Source organism: Polypterus senegalus, chromosome 2, assembly GCF_016835505.1.
Source record: "Polypterus senegalus isolate Bchr_013 chromosome 2, ASM1683550v1, whole genome shotgun sequence".
Lineage (NCBI taxonomy): Eukaryota > Metazoa > Chordata > Cladistia > Polypteriformes > Polypteridae > Polypterus > Polypterus senegalus.
Genome location: NC_053155.1, coordinates 263,269,056 through 263,289,624, shown reverse-complemented (window position 1 = coordinate 263,289,624; position 20,569 = coordinate 263,269,056). Strand labels below are relative to the sequence as shown.

The window sequence follows — 20,569 nt, the reverse complement described above, 5'->3', positions numbered from 1 at the left end:
CCCTTAACCTGCAATTGCTGTGCGCTTTGAGTAGTGAGAAAAGTGCTATATAAATGCAAGGAATTATTATTATTATTACCATAGGAGTCACACACGCACACACACATTTTCACAGTCAAACACCTTGTCAATCTAGTGTTACCAGTTGACCTAACTAAATGTATATGGAATGCATAAGTAAAGCAACTACTAGTAAAAATCCATTCAAATGTAAGGAGCTCATGAAAACTACAGAAAACAGTTGAGCTGTAAGTCAAAAACTGTTTTAACATTTAGTTGTGTCTAGCTGTCTGCCTACATGCTGCTTTCCAAGTAGCTCTGAAAGCAATGTTGTGGTTACACGCTTGTTAATTTCTTTAATCGTTGTGCATCTGCAATCATTCTACAATACATAGAAATAAAAATATAGCAGAAGCACAAAGAAGAAACACATACTTGATGCAGAATGCCAAGCTTGAAACTGAAATAAGATCAAAATGTTATGAGACAGCAATGTGTCTCCTTATAGCACTGTGTTGCCCATACCTTTCTGTTAGTGTTTCAGCTGACTGTCAAATGTACCTATACATTTGATTTATTAATTTAGTGCTACCAGGATAGCCTTCAGCTTCCACAAATGTGAACTGGTTTAAATAGGTTTATGAAGGTCATGTTAGGTCATTGATTTAGACAATATTATGAATTATCTCTATAATGAATTATTAAACTAATCCATAGTAATTTATCATTCTTTCTTTCAAAATATTGTGTTGTGTGTGTATTATTTTGAAATATATTGTACTTATATATGGTATTTTGTGCAGCACAAACCAAATTTATCAAATTTGTACTGTACTTGCAGATATAGCGAGTTGGACAATGACTGACTGACTTATGTTCCACTTTCTGTGGCCTGTTATAATTTCTATTATTAATGCAGATTGCAGGTTTGATATTTTTTCTTTTAGTGGTGGTATTATATTTAGTGTTCTTAATATATACTTTATAAATAATTAATACATGTATAATTTATTTTTGGTTTATAGACCTTTGATAAATGTGTAATGCTTATTTGGAAGCTCCTGGCAACTCATCAAATACTGTTGTATTATTCCTAGCAAAGATATTTAGCAATAAAACAAAAAACAGTAAAATACAGTAGAAAAGTTAAGAAATAAAATGATGCTAGAACACCTGGTGATGGTGAGGTATATATTATGACAGCTGTGAGCTAATAAAGCATAACATAATGAAAAACATCAAACACATACATATGAATGTTAGTTAATAAAAGATCATAGAATCAGCAGCTGTCGTAGCTGGGGTTTTTTATGGTTTAAGTTGAAAAGAGCTAAATATTTGGAATCACTGGCAATACAGATATCACTGTTCTTCTGGCATATTACAAAACTTTTATAATATCTGCTATAGTAAAAAAAAAAAAAATAAATAAACTTAAGGTTTGCATATTGAGCATCAAATGTAACAGGTATGACAACTGGCAATAGCCCAGGATGTTTATATACATTTTTTTTCTTTTACTGAACAGTATTTGGTATATCTGTCATGAATAATGCAGTCAGCATCTATTACAAGAGCACATTTATTTCACTGGATTTACATACATGTTTATATATATATATATATATATACTGTATATATATGTATATGTGTGTGTATATATATATATATATATATATATATATATATATATATATATATATATATATATATATATATATAGTTGGACACACCTTCTCATTCAATGTGTTTTCTTTATTTTCATGACCATTTACAGCACTCCATCACTCTCCTTCTTGGTCAAATAGCCCTTACACAGCCTGGAGGTGTGTTTTGGGTCATTGTCCTGTTGAAAAATAAATGATCGTCCAACTAACCTGACTTCTGCACAACACAACTGCTGGTCCCAACCCCATTAATAAAGCAAGAAATTCCACTAAATAACCCTGATAAGGCACACCTGTGAAGTGAAATCCATTTCAGGTGACTACCTGTTGAAGCTCATCGAGAGAATGCCAAGAGTGTGCAAAGCAATAATCAGAGCAAAGGGTGGCTATTTTGAAGAAACTAGAATATAAAACATGTTTTCAGTTATTTCACCTTTTTTTGTTAAGTACATAACTCCACATGTGTTCATTCATAGTTTTGAGAGTGAGAATCTACCAATCTTTTGGCCTGTACTGTGTGTATATATATATATATATATATATATATATACACACACACACAGTAATCCCTCACTATATCGCGTTTCGACTTTCGCGGATTCACTGTATCGTGGATTTTAAATGTAAGCACATCTAAATATATATCACGGATTTTTCGCTGGTTCGTGGCTTTCTGTGGACAATGGATCTTTTAATTTATGGTACATGCTTCCTCATTTTCTTTGGCCAGTTGATTTCATACAAGGGACGCTATTGGCGGATGGCTTAGAAGCAACCCAATCAGAGCATGTATTACATATTAACTAAAACTCCTCAATGATATAAGATATGCTTCCCGCGTGGTGCTTGATTGTTTGCTTCTCTCTATCTCTCTCACTCTCTCTGCCTGACGGAGAGGGTGTGAGCAGAGGGCTGTTTGCACAGAGGCTGTTTGCCTAGAAGATACGGACGCTCCTCTACAAAATGGCGCTTTATCGCGGTGCTTCTGCATACTTAAAAGCACGTATTGATTTTTTGATTGTTTGCTTTTCTTAGCGGCTCTCTCTGACATTCTCTGCTCCTGATGGCGCTCCTTTGAAGAGAAGATATGTTTGCATTCTTTTAATTGTGAGAAAGAACTGCCATCTCAGTCTTGTCATGGAGCACAGTTTAAACTTTTGACTAAAGGGTGTTATTTCATGTCTAGAGGGCTCTAATAATGTTAACAGTGTGGGAGAGTTTATAAGGGTTAAAATATATAAAAATAACCATACAAACATATGGTTTCTACCTCGCGGATTTTCACCTATCACGGGGGGTCTGGAATACAACCCCCACAATCGAGGAAGGATTACTGTATGTATATATATATATATATATATATATATATATATATATATATACATACAGTGGAACCTCTAGATACGATCACCTCTGTATACGAGAAATTCAAGATAAGAGGAAAGTATGAGCGAAAAATTCGGATCTAAATACGAGCATTGGCTTACATAACGAGCCACGATCCACCTCGACTCGGGGATTCACCCATGCTGACGATGCCAGCTCGTCAGCTCACACAGTGTTCCGTGTTCTCCTGTAGCGTGAGGATCTACGCGTTTGTGCGCTTGTGATTTCATTGTTTCGCAGTATAAGCATATCCAAAAATATCGCAGACATGCAGACGGAGAATTGGAGACGATTGCCCTGAAGATGGGAGAGAGAGAGAGAGACGTGAGCGAGAGAGATAAGGAGAGAGAAAGAGAGAGATGCGTGCACGAGCGAGCGAGATAAGGAGAGAGAGAGAGATAAGGAGAGAGAGATGCGCACGAGAGAGAAGAACCATCAGTTCGGTTATGCTCACATGACGCTCAGCAGACAAAGTGTATCCATACTACTTGTATTGCAAGACATCGCTCGTTTTATCAAGTCAAAATTAATTAAAAAATTTAGCTCGTCTTGCAAAACACTCGTAAACCAAGTTACTTGCAAACCGAGGTTCCACTTGTATATATTATTTATCAGTGTTATTTGTTAGGAAAATTGATTTTTATGTTGATATTTTTGGGGGTGCGGAACGGATTAACTGGATTTCCATTATTTTCACACCTCAAATCAACTCCAGGCTTTTTATCTGCTTAATTGATAATGACATAACAACGGACTTACCCACACCTGCCCATGAAATAGCCTTTGAGTCAATTGTCCAACTACTTTTGAGCCCCTGAAATAAAGGGATTGTGTTAAAAAAAAACTTCAGTTCCCTCACATTTTTATGCAATCTTTTTGTTCAACCCACTGAATTAAAGCTGAAAGTCTGCACTTCAGCTGCATCTGATTTGTTTCATTTAAAATTCATTGTGGTAATGTACAGAACCAAAATTAGAAAAAAGTTTTCTCTGTCCAAATATTTATGGACCTAATTGTACATACAGTAATACAAACCATGAATGCAACACTCCGCATAGTCTAGCAATGTTCAACCGAACCCACAATGCACAGTACATTGTTGTCTGTCTAGAAGTGGTGGTAGTAATCTGTGATACAGTGATATTTTTTTTTTTTTTGGAAGAAGGTATGTCCTCGGCCATGATTGCTGATCGTGGCATTAGCTACATATTAAATGATTCTATAAGCAGTTGTGTCCTGAGTTTTAGATGTGTTCCATTTTCATCAAATGAGTGTGAACGTAGGTTTTTGCAAATTAATCTAATTATTACTTCATTGAGAGCCTTGTTACTAATAAGCACTGTCTCCACACTTCTCTTCATATGATTGGTTGGCCCTCCACTTACATGCATCAATTCTGTCAATTCATGGCTGTTACGAGGATGACAATCATCCATTAACACTCAAAGCAAAGAATGAATTAAAAAGACTTAATTTAATGAAAACATGCAAAAAGCTTGGAATTTTCTTTGAAATTCAATCAAATTAAACACTGATTACTTTGTGATACTGTATAACATCTTTTTTTGTAGAACGTGGAGCTCATTATAAACCTGCAGTTAATATTCTTCAATTTTGGAAATTCAGCATTTGTAATTTTACTCTATTAAGCACAGCATTACACAGTACAGTATACTTATGCTGGTGGAGCAATATTAGTGCCACTGCCTCACAATAAGGAGATCATGGGTTTGTATTTTTGGGTCCTCTTTATGTGGAGTTTACAAAGCGCTTTGAGAAGTAAGTAAATCGCTATATAAATGTAAAGAATTATTATTATTGCTATACTTGACGATTTGTCAATTTCACATTTTTAACATTATGTTTTTTCACTAAATAAACAAAACGTAGCGCTATGACTCTCTGCCTCTCTATACCTTCACAGTACCTCAAACTTGATCCATACACAATGTATGCATACTGCCACTTTTTTGTTTACAAAAAAGACACTGCTGATCACACAGATTGTGATTTAAAACGAACCTATACTCTCTCAGTGTACAGTACACATTGTATTCATGTGTGTAAGTTACCAATATCAAATTTTTTTCTCTTTTTATTCTGTTAAATGAACTTTGTGATGTACCTGGGTCATATATGGACAAAATATTTATTTTATTTTGAAAGGTAATTAAATGTTATTGCTAATACTGTGCACTATTTTGATTTTATGCACTTTGAGATGTGTCTAGGTCAGATATGACCAAAATGTTTGTTTTTTTTATTTCAAAAGTGGAAAAAGTATTTCTTCTTCCTCAGATTCTGTTCAGTTATAGCTTTTGTATTGTTTTTTATGCACGTTATGATGTGCCTTTGTCAGATGTGACCAAATTTAAAAAGGAAACAGTGAATAAACATTACTTGCTTTTCAATGCATTCATTTGTGTTGGTTTAAAATCTGTTATTACCTGCTGCTTACCGGCTGCTGAAAATATCTTGCCCAGCTAACTTTCTAGTTTGAAAATCTGGCCCAACAGAATTTGTAATTGAATAGCCAGGTTATAGGGTATAGAAATGCTGAGGAGCAGATAAAATAATTATGAAATACCCTGGTATTTCAAGTCCCTTGGAAATTGGTGATTAATGTCAAGCAAGGTGTCACTAAAAAGGATTCAAGGGTGAACAGTGCTCTAGTTCATTAATTGATGTATTCCCAAAAGAAAATATTTTAAGTGTTTTGGATGACAAACTTTTAGAAAATGATCTGACAATGCTAGTGTGGATAGAACATTTTTAAAACACAAATGATGTTTTCAAATTTATTGCACTTGTAATACATTTTTAATAAGCTTAATAAGTTTTTAATTATAAAATTATGAATTTGACTTTTATTTTCAAAGTGAAAATATTTGCTGCTGTTTTAACTTGCTTAACTTTTTATATTAAGTAAGCAGCTAGTTTCATTTAATGATTTTTATGAAAATGTTTTTCAGATAATCTTATGTTTTCCAAACTAATAAAAGTATAGTAAAGCTAAAATGTTTTCAGTCATATAGGTTGTACTACTATTTGGCAAATTCTGCATGTTAGTGAAGAAACATTTAACACTTAATGTTTTTTTTTTTGGTTGGGCAAAAATGCTGTGCTACCTACTTGCAGAACATGTTTATAGCATTGCTTAGTAAAGAGTGAACTAAACTATTATAGAAAACACTTGAGAAAATGTATTTTATTTTTGTGGATTAAGCTTGCCTTATTCCAGTGCTTTACAGAGCAATGTCATTGCAGTGATAAGTACCAATGGATGGTATGGTCAATGTGCAGGATCTTGTTGTAGATCAAACATTGGCAGATCAAAAAGCCTCATTTTGTGTAATTATTTAATCATTATATCTGAGCTGACTCAAAACCTTTTGTTTATCTACCTCATATTTATGCAGTTTTAATTTGTTGAAGTACATTTCCTTTGTTTGGTTCAAACAATACAGTTTGGCTCATAAATAGCATTTCACTAACTCAGTGTTGCTGTTACTGTGCACATTTGCTTGCTGTCATTTCCTGGGTTTCTATTTCTTTTGGGATATGTTTCAACTCTGTGACCCTATCATAGAAAATGTGGGTTTAGAGAATGGAGAGGTGGACAAAGGAATGTGTTGACTGCTTCAGAATGGTTAAAAGTGCAGCAAGATATGAGACTGGGAAATACCACACCCATGAACAAAAGGATATTTTCAAAATAAGCTGGGTCAGTGTTTTACTATGAGCACATTGATTCATTACCTTTTGGCTACATTAATTGGCTTGGGCTTCTGATTCAATGAAAATTACCTCACACAAAAATAGTATTTAATATAGGCATCAGTTTTCTTTCTTTCTTTCTTTCTTTCTTTCTTTCTTTCTTGTAGTAAAGAGGCTTTAGGTTTGGTGCTGAGGCTTATCATCACAGGGTCACATATAGTATCACCACTAGTGCCAGTGTATTGCCTGTCATTGCAACATTAAAAGTTGTATAGTAATTTATATCAATGGTGCAATTTAACTCGCGTAGTCAAACTGATGAAATAACAAATGTCCTAAGGTCAAATGTGGTATTGCATGACAATGTTTACCAGTAATGAACAAGTGTCCAGCTTGGAATTGGCTGTCTTATTGTGCCTAATACTGCTGTAATAGTCTGTATGTTCTGTAAATTTATACTAGATGAACCCTGAAGAGTAGACATTTAAAATGATTACTGGTGCGTTTTCCCTTTATGAACCATGATGTCTATCACAGGTTTTCTGTAATGATTCCTCTGAACTACAATACATTCAGAATGTAGTGCATGCAACAAGGAATGTTAAAAGGATGTTAAAAGGTCTGAATACATTCTGTATTATCTCCAGTGCATTCAGTGAACCGCAAGGAACTGCTTATTTGCTCAGCCTTTATAGGACTGAGGGCAACCCACAAATGGTTATAGGAAGGTGCCCCTTGAAAAACCATCCACAAGACAAATGAAATGTAATAGAACAAGCATAAATGGTTAGAAATTAAATACTACACAGAAATGAATGAGAAGCACAGAATAATGCAAATCTATACTAATAAAAGGCAAAGCCCTCACTCACTCACTCATCACTAATTCTCCAACTTCCCATGTAGGTAGAAGGCTGAAGTTTGGCAGGCTCATTCCTTACAGCTTACTTACAAAAGTTAAGCAGGTTTCATTTCGAAATTCTACGCATAACAGTCAACAACGTCCGCCATGTTGAACTTTCTTATTTATGGCCCCATCTTCACGACATTTTGTAGGCGGCTTCCCTGCGCTAACTGAAACCAATGTACGTACTTATTTTGGTGGTATGATGACACTGTCAGCCGCCATATTGAACTTTCCAACGTCACTAATTGTCCAACTTCCCGTGTAGGTAGAAGGCTGAAATTTGGCAGGCTCATTCCTTACAGCTTACTTACAAAAGTTAAGCAGGTTTCATTCAGAAATTCTACGCGTAACGGTCATAACGATCGACAACGTCTGCCATGTTGAACTTTCTTACTTATGGCCCCATCTTCACGAAATTTGGTAGGAGGCTTCCCTGCGCTAACCGAAACCAATGTACGTACTTATTTTGGTGGTATAATGCCACTGTCGGCCGCCATATTGAACTTTTCAACAGTCTTTGTTACTTATGGGCCCATCTTCAAGAAATTTGGTATGCGGGTTCCAAATGCTAACTGAATCCTACATATATACGTCCATAGCCTGCAGCTCGGTCACCGTGTGAGGTGGTGTTAGGTCCCCCATCCCAACGCCTCCCACGTTGTTGGCTGCCTGCCTATATAAGGCCATCCGTTGCTCCAGTTTCTACATTCCCTTCCTTGCTACGCCAGGGGATTCACGTCTCCCTGCTGATAACTACAGCCTTTTAACTTAATCCACGGCTTCTCCGCTGTTTTATTGTTCATTTATTACGATTATAGTTATTGTGTAGGTATTTTAGACTTTATCATTCCAACCGTACCCCCATTAACATGTCTATCGAGGTGATCACCATCGATCAAAGAACTTTCACTTACTGAGTTGTTTCCATGCCTGGAGATGGCACCTACCTTTTCCATTCTCTTTGTTACATATTGCACGGCCATATCAGGCTCACTCTTGATATCCGGAGGAACATTGTGTCTTATGTATTGAATGACTGGGACAGGTTCAAGGTGTGGACTGATGACGGTACAGGAGATAATTATACTACACAGGAGCACTATAAGAGTGAAATGCTTAAGCCCTTCATCTATGCATCTGCATGTGAGTTGATGGCTGTCACTGAATTGTTCGGTTGTCGCTTTCAAGAGTACCGAAATGGCCAAATATTTTACACCTTTTGACAACCGCCAATGTCTCTTAAACATCTTAGATTCACAGGTGACAGGTGATTTCAGTAGTGGACACTTTGATGTTTATGAATGTTTAAACTCTCAAAAGCTGGATGTGAAGTTATCCATGAAACCGGTTGTATACTTACAACACTTCACAGATGACGAATGTCTCTTCAACACAAGTCCTACAAATACTGTCGTAATTGAAACAAACCATGAAACTCAAACCGATTTTGACAGCACCAATCCAATCTGTGAGATTTGAAACAAGATTACTTTTCACATGGCCAACTGTACATTGCATGCTCAAAAGTAAGCTCAGCGCACAGCTTGGTCATATTACAACCGGAGGGCCGAACTCACAATGTGGTATACAAAGAGATCCATAACAAATAATTATTGGTATATTTTCCTTCAGTTTAAAAAGGTTTAATTTTCTTCTTAATAAAAATTTTAAGGCAGTACTTCGCCGCTGCGAAGCGCGGGTATTTTGCTAGTAATTAACAAAACTAACGGAAAAAGAAAGAAAAGTACCTGAAGAAAAACCCATACAGACACAGGGAGATTATGCAAACTCCACCTTCTTGAAGTACCAATGTTGAAACACTGCACCACCCTAACATTAATAAATAAAAGCTACATTTCTTCTTTATTGCATATATATTTATGCATTACAGTATGTTTGCTGTAGTGGATACAGGTTTTTGTTCCAAGAACATTTGTTCATGAGAATACATTTTTGCAGTATTACTTTTAAGCTTAACTGGATTGCTAAGATTCCCATCCCTTATTTGTATCTTTTAGTCTTAAACTGAATGCTTCTTCTTTTCTTAACCAAGCTTTCAATTACAAATTAGGTACAAGTGTCAAAGGAGCCAGCAGTTCAACATCTAATGAAATATTAGTTATTATTTGGAAAGAAATGGAAGAAAAAAATCTAAGGACTGAGAATTAGTCTACAAAATTTTTGATGATATTATTGTAAATTTAATGTAATTACTGCTAATTGCATTTGCATTTTCAATATAGGAATCAGAATGTAAAGATCAGTGCTTGAATAATCTTAATCAAATCAAACCACTCTCTTTTTGTTTAGGAATATGTAAATTTGACATACTAGTGTACATGTTAAATATGATCTTTGACTTAATTTGGTAAGTATACTGCTGTTTGATTAGCATTTTTTGTTTAATTCCTTATTATATAGCCCCAATTCTGCATATTGTTCCTGTAATGGAATTACTTTTTCCATTTATTATTGGTATCTAGGTGTTCCAATGTGATATATATACATTTTTGAACAAACAAAAATAATTAGCATTTCACATTTCATATCACTACTAATGTTAATGAACTTGATTTTCTTCAGTGTTTCAAGGTTGGAACAAAGCTTTTCAGACTGTTCTTTTACTGTAACGTTTGTGTTTTACTAGGCCTGGCAGTTAAGATTTAGCCATCTCATCGGTTATGGAGCAAAGTACTATTCCTATCTCATGTCAAGAGCAGTAGCATCTATGTTGTGGAAACAGTGCTTCTCCAAGAATCCATTTGACAGGTAAGAGAGCATACAATTTACAAAAAATATGAGACACACAGTTTAAATAATAGTTACTCACCACTGAAATCAGTACAAATATCACTTGAAAAACTCCATTGTCCAGTGTATGTAACCTATTTGCAAAACTGATTATCGTTTATGTAGATAGAATAAAACACACAATAATCCTATTTTTGTAATTCTTTGTGTTAATAATGCATAAACATTTTCACTGTTCCTTCTGTATGTGCTGTTTTTCATGTAGTTGCTGTATATACAAATACAAGAGATATACTGTACATTTAAACTGTAATCAATTATTAGGACCAAAGGTGCCTTTGACATTTTCGTCCTAGTTCTGCCATGACACTGTGCAAGGCCGCTGTTTGAACAATAGCTGTACTTAATGCATGTGATTGTCCTGTGGCTTGAAGGAGGCCTTTTCAGTAAAAAGTATAACCCAAAAATATGAGAATTTCCAAAGTCACTTTGAAGAGGTTATGTGCTGCAGATGCCTATGGTAACCTGAGTTGCAATAACAAAAAAAAAAACTAATTCAATATTACCAATACGATCTGATTTAAACAAATATTCCTTTATCAAGTATGGCATTGCCGAAGACCTGATTGTGAAACGTGGGCTGGTGCTTCAGTTCCACACACTGCCCTGGGATTTTGCTGGTAAACGTGAATCCTGTTTTATAACTTTTAAGTGTGTGCCTTTCCGATTGTGTGTGCACCATTTTGAGACCTCTGCCAAGATTATGTTAAGACTTATTTCTACACATGATGCACGATTTCCACTGTCTGTAGTGTTAGATTGTTTGGATTCAACTTGGAAAGTTACAAAGGCAACATACTTAAATGTCTTCAAAAGTGTAGGTCAAGAAGCAAAACTAAAATCTTTGTATACCGACAACAAATCCACAGAATAACCTGAAATTACTTTTTTAGAATCAGACCTTAAGTGAAAGTTAACATTCTCCTTAATACAGTATGTGTAATTGTTAGAAGACAAAGCTGAGTGTGAAGCTCAGCAACCAAGCCCAAAAATGAGTTACGGCATGGCAAAACGCTTGGAAAGTTATAGAAATTATAAGCAACATTCTTAAAAGAACTGGATGATGTAGGAGATGATGTCAAAAATACAGCACTATCCTCAAAGGATTTATCTTCTATTTGTTCTGGATTATCCATCCATCCATTTTCCAACCTGCTATATCCTAACTGTTCTGGATTATCATTTGCTTAATCATCTGTGAATGTGACACTGACAGTAGCAGGGCAGTACTAAAGGATAACTGTGCATTTAGTTAAGTTGTGCTACAATGTTAAATTAAAGGTTATTGTGCTCACTGTGCTTTGTATTGTTCTTTATATGCATCAACAGAGAATTCTAAAATTTAAACTGCACTCTCGTCTCAATAATGAGTTTTTTTTAAAAAGAATCAAAGTTAACTATGAGGTGACAGGGTAATGAAATGCTATACATGAAAATTGTCAAAGATAGAGGATTTTTAAATTTTCTTTAAGAATATGTTCCCTGTATAGCACTTTTTAAATTAAACGTTTATCTTTTTCATTTGCATTTCTAGATTTTCTCTCTGTTTTTATTATAATGTACTTATACATACATCCATCCATTTTTATATCAGTCTTTGCCCAATTCAGCATCATAGATGCTGAAGCTTTGTTTTTTATATACAATGAGTGTGTTAAAAGGATGACCAATTCATCAATCCTCTTTTAAGTTGTGAATTAAATTATAAACTTTACTGATTTCCTAACTCATTGTTTTTAAATAAGCTTTCTGTGTTCAACTCATCTTTTAATTCTATATTCAGACACTTATCTTCGCATATTAGATAAGAAATACGCAAAGGTCGAAAGCAAAAATAGCCAAAAGAGAAGCAATATGAATATTTAAAACTGACACCGTAAGTAATATACATTTTGCTTTGTAAGATAATAAAGTTAAATGCTAAAGGCCACATGATCATTAGTCTTTAAGTTGTTTTGCTTATTGAATGCAAATGGTAACATTTTTTTGTTTCATTTTTTTCCCCCTAACCTAATTCAAATCTATCTAAAGATCATATTGCTAGACGTTTGGAGTTAGGTAATTAAATAAGCTTGAAGTTTCATCCACTGTGAGATTTTAATTGAATTATAATACAACAGTAATAGTAATAATACAGTTGTGTTTGATGATAAAAGTCGGTTTACATTAAAATACATGTCTGTGTGGATAAGTTCCTTTCATCAGAGCATTCTAGTGCATGTACCAAACACATTATTATCAAGATACTTTGCGGCATTCATATCCCTTGCATTTACAACAAGTGTATTCTGAGGTAACTGGACAGTATGTGCTCATTTCATGTTTGAATAAGAAAAACCATGATATTATTGTTTTATTGGTGATTTTCAGAAACTAGTCTAATCTGTGGTGGTCTTTGTAAGTATTCATTCATTTCAGGGCCAAATGTCATGTTTTAAATGTTACTAGACACCTTCTGAAATGTAGTTTAAATCTTGGCTAGACTTCTCTGTCACCTCCCACATCAGACTGTGCATATTAAATCTTACCTTACTGTCAAGGGTTTAAAAGACAATCTAGACTTCAATAAAGGGCTATAGAAAAGTTGAACAGGTTAGGAATGCAGGTGCCTGTAATATTATCTTTTTCATGCCCTCAGGGAAATGGGAGAGCGATACCGCAGTGAGATGTTGGCACATGGTGGTGCTAAAGAACCCATTCTCATGGTTAAAGGTAAAACAATAGCACTCTTTTGTGAAATTGTCTGTGCTTAATGACAAGGTCTTAGTATGTTTTTAAGTGGTTTGTGGGATGCTAAAGGAGTATGTATTGATGAACGTTTCTTGTAAACATAACCAAATGATCAGTTGAACTCTTTTTAATTTATATATTTATATGATTTTTTTTTTTTTTTGAAAAGTGATGATCAGACTTGGTCAAAGAGGCCTGTGGGATTTGGTAAACATACAAATAATAGATGTTACTGTTTTATAATAGCAGGTGTTACAAGAGTATACAATCCTGAAATAATGTATTTTCATCCTCAGTTTAACTGTTGAGAACCTCCTCACAATGGTTGACAAATGATTTCAGGGTTTAGATACTTAGTAATTTGGTTTCTTGTAATTTTCCCTGTCCTACATAGTTTTTGTTTGGGGTGCATCTATCTATATCTCTGAAAATATCTCCAACTTCCCCTGTTTTTTCTTAAACATTCTGAAACAAAATTCCAAAAAAGTAGCTGCAACAACATTTAATGTATTAAAAATAGCACTCATTTTCTAATAGAAAATTTATGTAGGATTTAACTTTACCTTTAGCATGATTTAAAAGTTGTGGTAACTGGGTCCATTTATCAAAGTAACGTTTCATAGAATGCATTAGTTGTGAGGACTGGCCAATCATTTGACAACTTGAATTAGCACAGAGACAATGGATTTATCTGGTTATTTGCTCAATATTTGTCATTTTAAAATATGGATTAAAATTATGTAGACTTTACAAGTTGTTGTAAGAAAAAGCCTGAAGCTGCACAACCCCCAAAACACCATCCGCACCATATGGGTTCTTTAGTCTGTCTGCTTCTGTAATCCATTAATATGGAAGTGTCAGCAGGTAGTTGTTTCTGTAAATTACATAATAATTTCAATAAAATGTTTATAAGTATTGTCAATACAAATAACACATTACTGTAACTGTATAATATTAAGATCAGCAGTAAACCAAATGTGTGTCTAAATGCTAAAGTCTAAATAGGTATGCAAAGCTCAGCTGAAAAACCTATGGCTGTTCATAGATAAGATTTAAGAAATTAAGTTCTTAAATCACCTAAATACTAATTAAAATAGGAATGGTGTGGATCAATTTAACAAAGACCAGACATTAAAAGACAGTAAAACCAAAAATCCCAGGTTTTCATTCCCTTAGCAATCTGATCATCCAGGATACACCATAATACACCAGTCACCATGTCACAAAGAAACATTTGTGATTCTAGAACAGCATTTCTTAAACTGTAGGTTACATGTCTGTGATGGAGCCTAATATGATTGTTTAGTAAAATTATCCGGGTTCACCTAAGCATGAATTGTGTGTTGAGTGATATGTCACCCACTTTTAGCATACTGTGTATTGCGGCAGTATTAAACAATGCTGTTCATATATCACAGGAAGCTTTGCAGAATTCTATTGGACAAAGATACAAGTATTGCCTACCTCTCAAAACCTATTAAATATCAAACTGTGATGAATGACAACAAAGACATGTGTAAGAAAGGACAAGGGAGCAGGAAATGACATGTGACTTGAAGATAACTCGGTGCTGGATTCAATGTTTAAATAAAACTAACAGGTGCAGGACAAGGATGTGACAATTTTCAGAGTGCTATTAAAGGCGAGTAAACTGAGAGGAAGAATATATAGTGATGTGTCAGTATGCTGTTTCAGTGACCATTAACAGCTGGACGATGCCTCTTTGTGTGTTCACTGTTGCGGTATACTTTGAATCCAAATCTATAACAGATGTGCAAAGGAGATTTTGCATTAAGATTAACGTTCCTCTGCAAGGAAGAATTTCTTCTCAGAGAACAGTTTTAAAGTGGTTCCATAAATGTCCATCTACTTTAGTGTTTGCTAGACCAGTGAAATCTGTAAGAACTCCAGAAAATATCAAGAGGGCGTGACAAGTAGTAGACATTCAACTTAAAACTTTTTAAACTGGACTGTTCGCCAAATTCTTTATCAAGGTTTATCCTGTATAAAAGATAAATTGTGCACATATTTTTTTTAGAAATAATTCAGCTATTTTTTTTTTTTTTTGTTAAATTAAATTATTAAATGGAAACTGAGGTGGCAAACTCATTTAGAAAAATGTATCGTTAATGGTGAAGTTCATTTGAAAAACATTTTAATTAAAAAAACAAGTTTAAGCCAAATTCAATAAGCCACGTCAATTAATTAATTATTAAACTATTTAATTCTCTAGCTGGCGTCATCAGTAAAGTGACCATTCATACTAACCTTTCAAAAACCATCACTTAATTGCACTGCACCCTAACAATTTCTTTCTTTCAGCTTTACTAAAGCTTACCTAAAGTAGTTCCACTACTAGTGGTATACTTAGGAATCTTCCTGTTTTGAATAATAATCGGTTTAGGTTCAAGCCCAGGATGCTAACTCCATGGAGTTTGCATGTTCTCCCGGGTTTTTTCTGGGTGTTCCAGTTGTCTCTCACAGTCCAAAGACAAGTAAGAAATGTGAATCACCAATGGTAAATTTACCCATCAAGTTCATTTTTGTTTGTGTGTGTGTGCAGGTTTGTAAGTGTGTTTGCCCTGTGATGGGTTGGTGCACTGACTTGGTGCTGTTCCTGCCTTGCACACAGTCCTGGCTGAAATAGGTTTTAGATGTCCCACAACCCTGTTCTGAATAAGCAGGTTTGGAAAGTGGATAGATAGAGTATTGCTTTAAATATATGTTTGTTTCCAGATTATATGTGAGAAATATACTTGAAAGGAAACAAAAACACATTTTTTTTAATTATATGGCTACTATAACTTGTCTATAATTGGCTCTGCTGTCAAGTATGATAATACTCCTCTTCGTGGGTCCCAGTATGGTACAGATTTTATAATTTGAGTCCTCAAATTAAAAAATAATATGTATGAAATTCCATTTGTCTTTGTTTGGAACTTGGCAGCACAGTACCAGTAGTTTTCTCTGCTGCTTCACAGCTTAAAAACTGAACATTTTGTGAGTGATTCAGTTTTATTTGCATATATTGAAGATGTGTGTTAGATTGACTGGCGATTGTAAATTTGCCCTGCATAACTTGAATGTGAGTTTGCCTTGCAATACACATTGCATCCAAAGATGTCCCCTGCTTTTCACCTGATGTACAGTTGCAGAAGAAATATCACTATATGGGTAATCCTAGTTTATGGTATCACACTACAGAGACATTATTAATGTGTAGTTTGGAAAGGTTAATTGTAATACTTTGATGTGGCATGGTAGCACAGCAGTTAGTACTTGTGTGTCACAAATCCAGCACCTTGGGACCAATTCATGTCCAGTTACTCTGTCTTCAGAGTTAGTTAATGCAATCTGTCTTCAAGGGTTTTTCTCCTAGAACTCTGTTTTTCTTTCATATATGAAAGACATGCCTTTAATGATAATTACCTTTGTGGGTACATGCATGAATGGGTCCAGTAATGGACTGGTGCCTCATTCAAAGTTCCTGCATTGATTAGGTTTGCTTGTGGCCCCCTATTACACAAAATTGGATTCAGTGGATTTTGCAGTCATACAGTTGTGCCCATAAGTTTACATACCCTGGAAGAATTTGTGAAATATTGGCCATTGTTTGGAAAATAATAATGCAAAAATGTTTCCTTTTAATTAGGGAGTGTGCTCAGGCAATGCAATTTAATATCACATAATTGTGTTTGCCCTTTTTAATAATGATAACTGAAATCCCTAAAATGGGCCTAATCAAACATTTACATACTCTTGAATGTTGGGGCTGATAGCATATACACAAGTTGACACACAGGTTCATATTAAGGAATAGTGTCCACATTTGTAGCTGTGTCTCTCTGTTTATAAATAGTCTTTTTAAATTCATACAGAGCTGCACTGACTTTGCTTGATACCAAATCATGGGGAAAGCAAAAGAACTGTCAAATGACCTGCGTGAAAAGGATGTTGAATTTTATAAATCAGGAAAAGGATATAAAAAGACATTCAAAGATCAGAAAGTGCCTGTCAGTAGTGTTCAAACTCTGATAAAAAAGTGGAAAGTTAAGAGGCTTTGTCGTTACCAAACCACAGTAAGGTAGACCAACAAAGAATTCAGCCACAACTGCCAGGATCATTTGTCGAGATGCTAAAAAAACACAACCCACTTTAGCTGAAATACAGGTTTCTCTGCAAACAACTTGTGTTGCTGTTTCAAGATGCACAATAAGAAAGAACTTGAACAAAAATGGCCTGCACGGTAAAGTTTCAAGTTAAAATTCTTTATTGTGCCAGCGCCACAAAACAGCCCACTTACAATATGTAAAACAGCATCCATTCAAACCTCAAAGCTTCTGGAACAAAGTCCTTTGAAGTGATGAGAACAAAATTGAACGTTATGGTCACAACCGTAAACACTATATTTTGAGAGGATTCAACAAGACCCATGACAAAACTACACCTTCCCAACTGTGAAACACGGAGGTGGATCTCTGATGTTCTGGGGGTGTGTAAGCTACAGCGGCACAGGTAACTTTCTGAAAATTGATGGTAAGATAAATGCAGCATGTTACCTGAACATATTGGAGGACAACTTGCCTTCATCAGCCCGGAAACTGTGCATGGGACACACTTGGATCTTCCAACATGATAATGATCCAAAACACAAGGCCAAGTCGATCCTTCAGTGGCTACAGCACAAAAAAGTGAAAGTGCTGGAGTGACCATCACAGTCTCCTGAACTCATTGTCATTGTGCCACTTTTGGGAGATATCAATCATGCAATTCACGCAAAACAAACCAAGAATTTACAGGACCTGGAGGCTTTTTGCCAAGAAGAATGGGCTGCTCTACCAACAGAGAAAATCAGGAGCCTCATCCACAACTACCATAAAAGTTTGCATGCTATCCCTCATGCTAAAGGGGACAATACACAGTATTAAGAACTAAGGGCATGCAAACATTTGAACAGGGAACATCTCATTATTTTCCTTTAATGGGTGTGCTATACTATGATACCTTACAGCAGGGGTGTCCACCTCCGTTCCTGATGGGCCGCAGTGGCTGCACGTTTTCATTTTAATCATCTTCGTAATTAGTAAGCCGTTTTTGCTACAGATTAACTTGTTTTGCCTTAGTTTTAATTGACGTGACTCAGACTCCTTAGTTGTTTCTCTTTCTGTAATAAGCAGCCAAACAATAATGAAATACAATTCAAGGTGCCACATGACCAGCTAACCTGAAAATAAAGAAAGGTGAATGGTCTTGGTCATTTTGGTCTGCTCAGGTCACCAAAACATCTTGATGTTGGTCTTAAAAAAGCAGAAAATCAAGAGTCTGCTATGGCAGAATGAGAGCAGCAACAAGTCATGATATTCATTAATGGCTTTAATTAACAGCAAGAATGGGCTTTGGTTGAAGTGAAATTGGCTAAAGTTTGACATTCTGCTTTAGCTGGTCATCTGTTGGCTCATTTCAACATCTCATTTCTTTTTGTCTCCATGTAATGAAGAAACAAATCAATTCAGAGGACTGAATCCTTAAAAACAGGGCTATTAAAATAAAGGGAGAAGGAGTTAATTAGCAGTGAAAACTGCTTGCTATTTAGGAAAAGGGTTAGAATGAAAACCTGCGGCCCACCAGGACCAGTTGGACACCCCTGCTGTACAGTTTAATTTGGATTCCGTTAATCGTAAATTAAATGTGTTTTGCAAGAGTCATCTTTTTAAAGTATGGTATTCAACTTACAAATTCTGCCAGGGTATGTAAACTTATGGGCACAACTGTATTTTCTGTTCATTATTCTTCTATATTAAAATAGCATTGCTTTGTTTAAAAGAAGACATCTTTATGGTCTGTCTTGCTTTGCAGATGTAAACCTTAAAATATGATACATAATTAGTGTTCAGAGTTTATGAATTCTATGGGTTTGTGATATTTTCTTTAAATTAAATATAATTGTGATCACAAATATAAAAACAGAGTATTTTTTTATTTTCAGCATTTGCTGTTTTATACAAGTCATCAGTTTGATAATGCATTACATTACACACTAATAACTACTAATTCTCAATCTTACAGATGCATTCCAAAAATGTATATCTATTTTTAACGTAGATAAACATTGAAACATGTTAAAGCAGACTTTGTAAGGTTGCTTCATTTATTACTTCATATGTATTTGTTTAGGTTACAATATACTTGGATTTGTTTATTAATACCTCAAAGGGGTCACTGCCACAATCAGTTTGGAGTCTTTAGTAGAATAGCAGTGATTCATTTTAGTTGTTTATCATTGCAAATGAAATTTAATGCCAGGCATTTTCATAATAATAGGGTTGCACAACTTCAAAAATGTATGAATTGTAGATGCCTACAGGTAATCAGCAGTATGGTAATTAACTGCTTGCCTCCAGAAAGAAACAGATCTGGCACTCTAGTAAATGGCTTGGTAAAAAATATTGTTTTAATATTGTCTAATACAAAAATATTGCCTTTTTAAAACGTGGTCAGAATATTTCAGCTGTATTTATTAATATTGAATATCAAGTAATTTATAGGGAATCTAAAATCCATGCAACAGGTCAATTGGCCCATTTGCTGGGAATTTTTTTTTTCTTTTCAGAAACAAATTACACAAATGTACAGTTGTGTCACATCTATATTGTCTTTATTTTTACTATTACTTATCAGTGAAGACACTGCTTAAAGAATTTTCTTTGCCATGTACTTATTTATAAAGTGGAGTAAAATGTTAGTAAGGCCTTAATAAATCGGAAAGTGAGTGCTCAATTGGAAACGCATCAGATGTCTCAACCACAAGAAAAAACAAAAAATCGAAATGCTCTGCACAGTGTTACTCATTTTTATTTCTATAGCACATTTTCATGAAAAGAATGTAGCTCAGTTAAAAACACTAAATTAAAACAGGAAAGTTTAGTAAATATATATATATTTTGGTTATTATTATGTAAAGTAAAGAGGCATCATTATAATTTCAGATTGTTATTTAGGCATGAGAATGGTTTTCTAGGTTAAAGTCTTGATGTGTGTCTTTGAGAATAAAGAACATAGTACAGGGCACATTTTACTTGCCAGTGAAATAGTAGCTAATATGCTGTTTGATGTTGCTTGATGAAAAATGTATTGTACCATGTAATCATTTCCATTGAGTGAAATTTTGGCATATTACATGACACTTCACTTTAAAAAGAAGAATAATTTCCCAAGGGCAGATTACTTGTGTAGAACTTTTTCCAAAGTGGTAATGCAACTAATATATACTGTAGCTTAGTCATCCAGTAGCATTTCCTAGGTTAAGAAATCGATTAAATCCTTTACCTTTCATCAACAGTGAAGGTAGTAA

The 20,569-nt window shown here is 34.7% G+C and overlaps 1 protein-coding gene across 1 annotated transcript in view; it reads left to right on the top strand.

Annotated features, from left to right (window-relative positions):
- The window catches only part of LOC120523821 (mitochondrial intermediate peptidase-like), a 178,980-nt gene that overhangs the window by 118,652 nt on the left and 39,759 nt on the right, over window positions 1-20,569 (top strand). Inside the window, exons 17-18 of the mRNA XM_039745453.1 lie at window positions 10,325-10,446; window positions 13,127-13,200. Of these exons, the coding sequence (XP_039601387.1) occupies window positions 10,325-10,446; window positions 13,127-13,200 (196 nt within the window). The remainder of the gene's footprint in view (window positions 1-10,324; window positions 10,447-13,126; window positions 13,201-20,569) is intronic.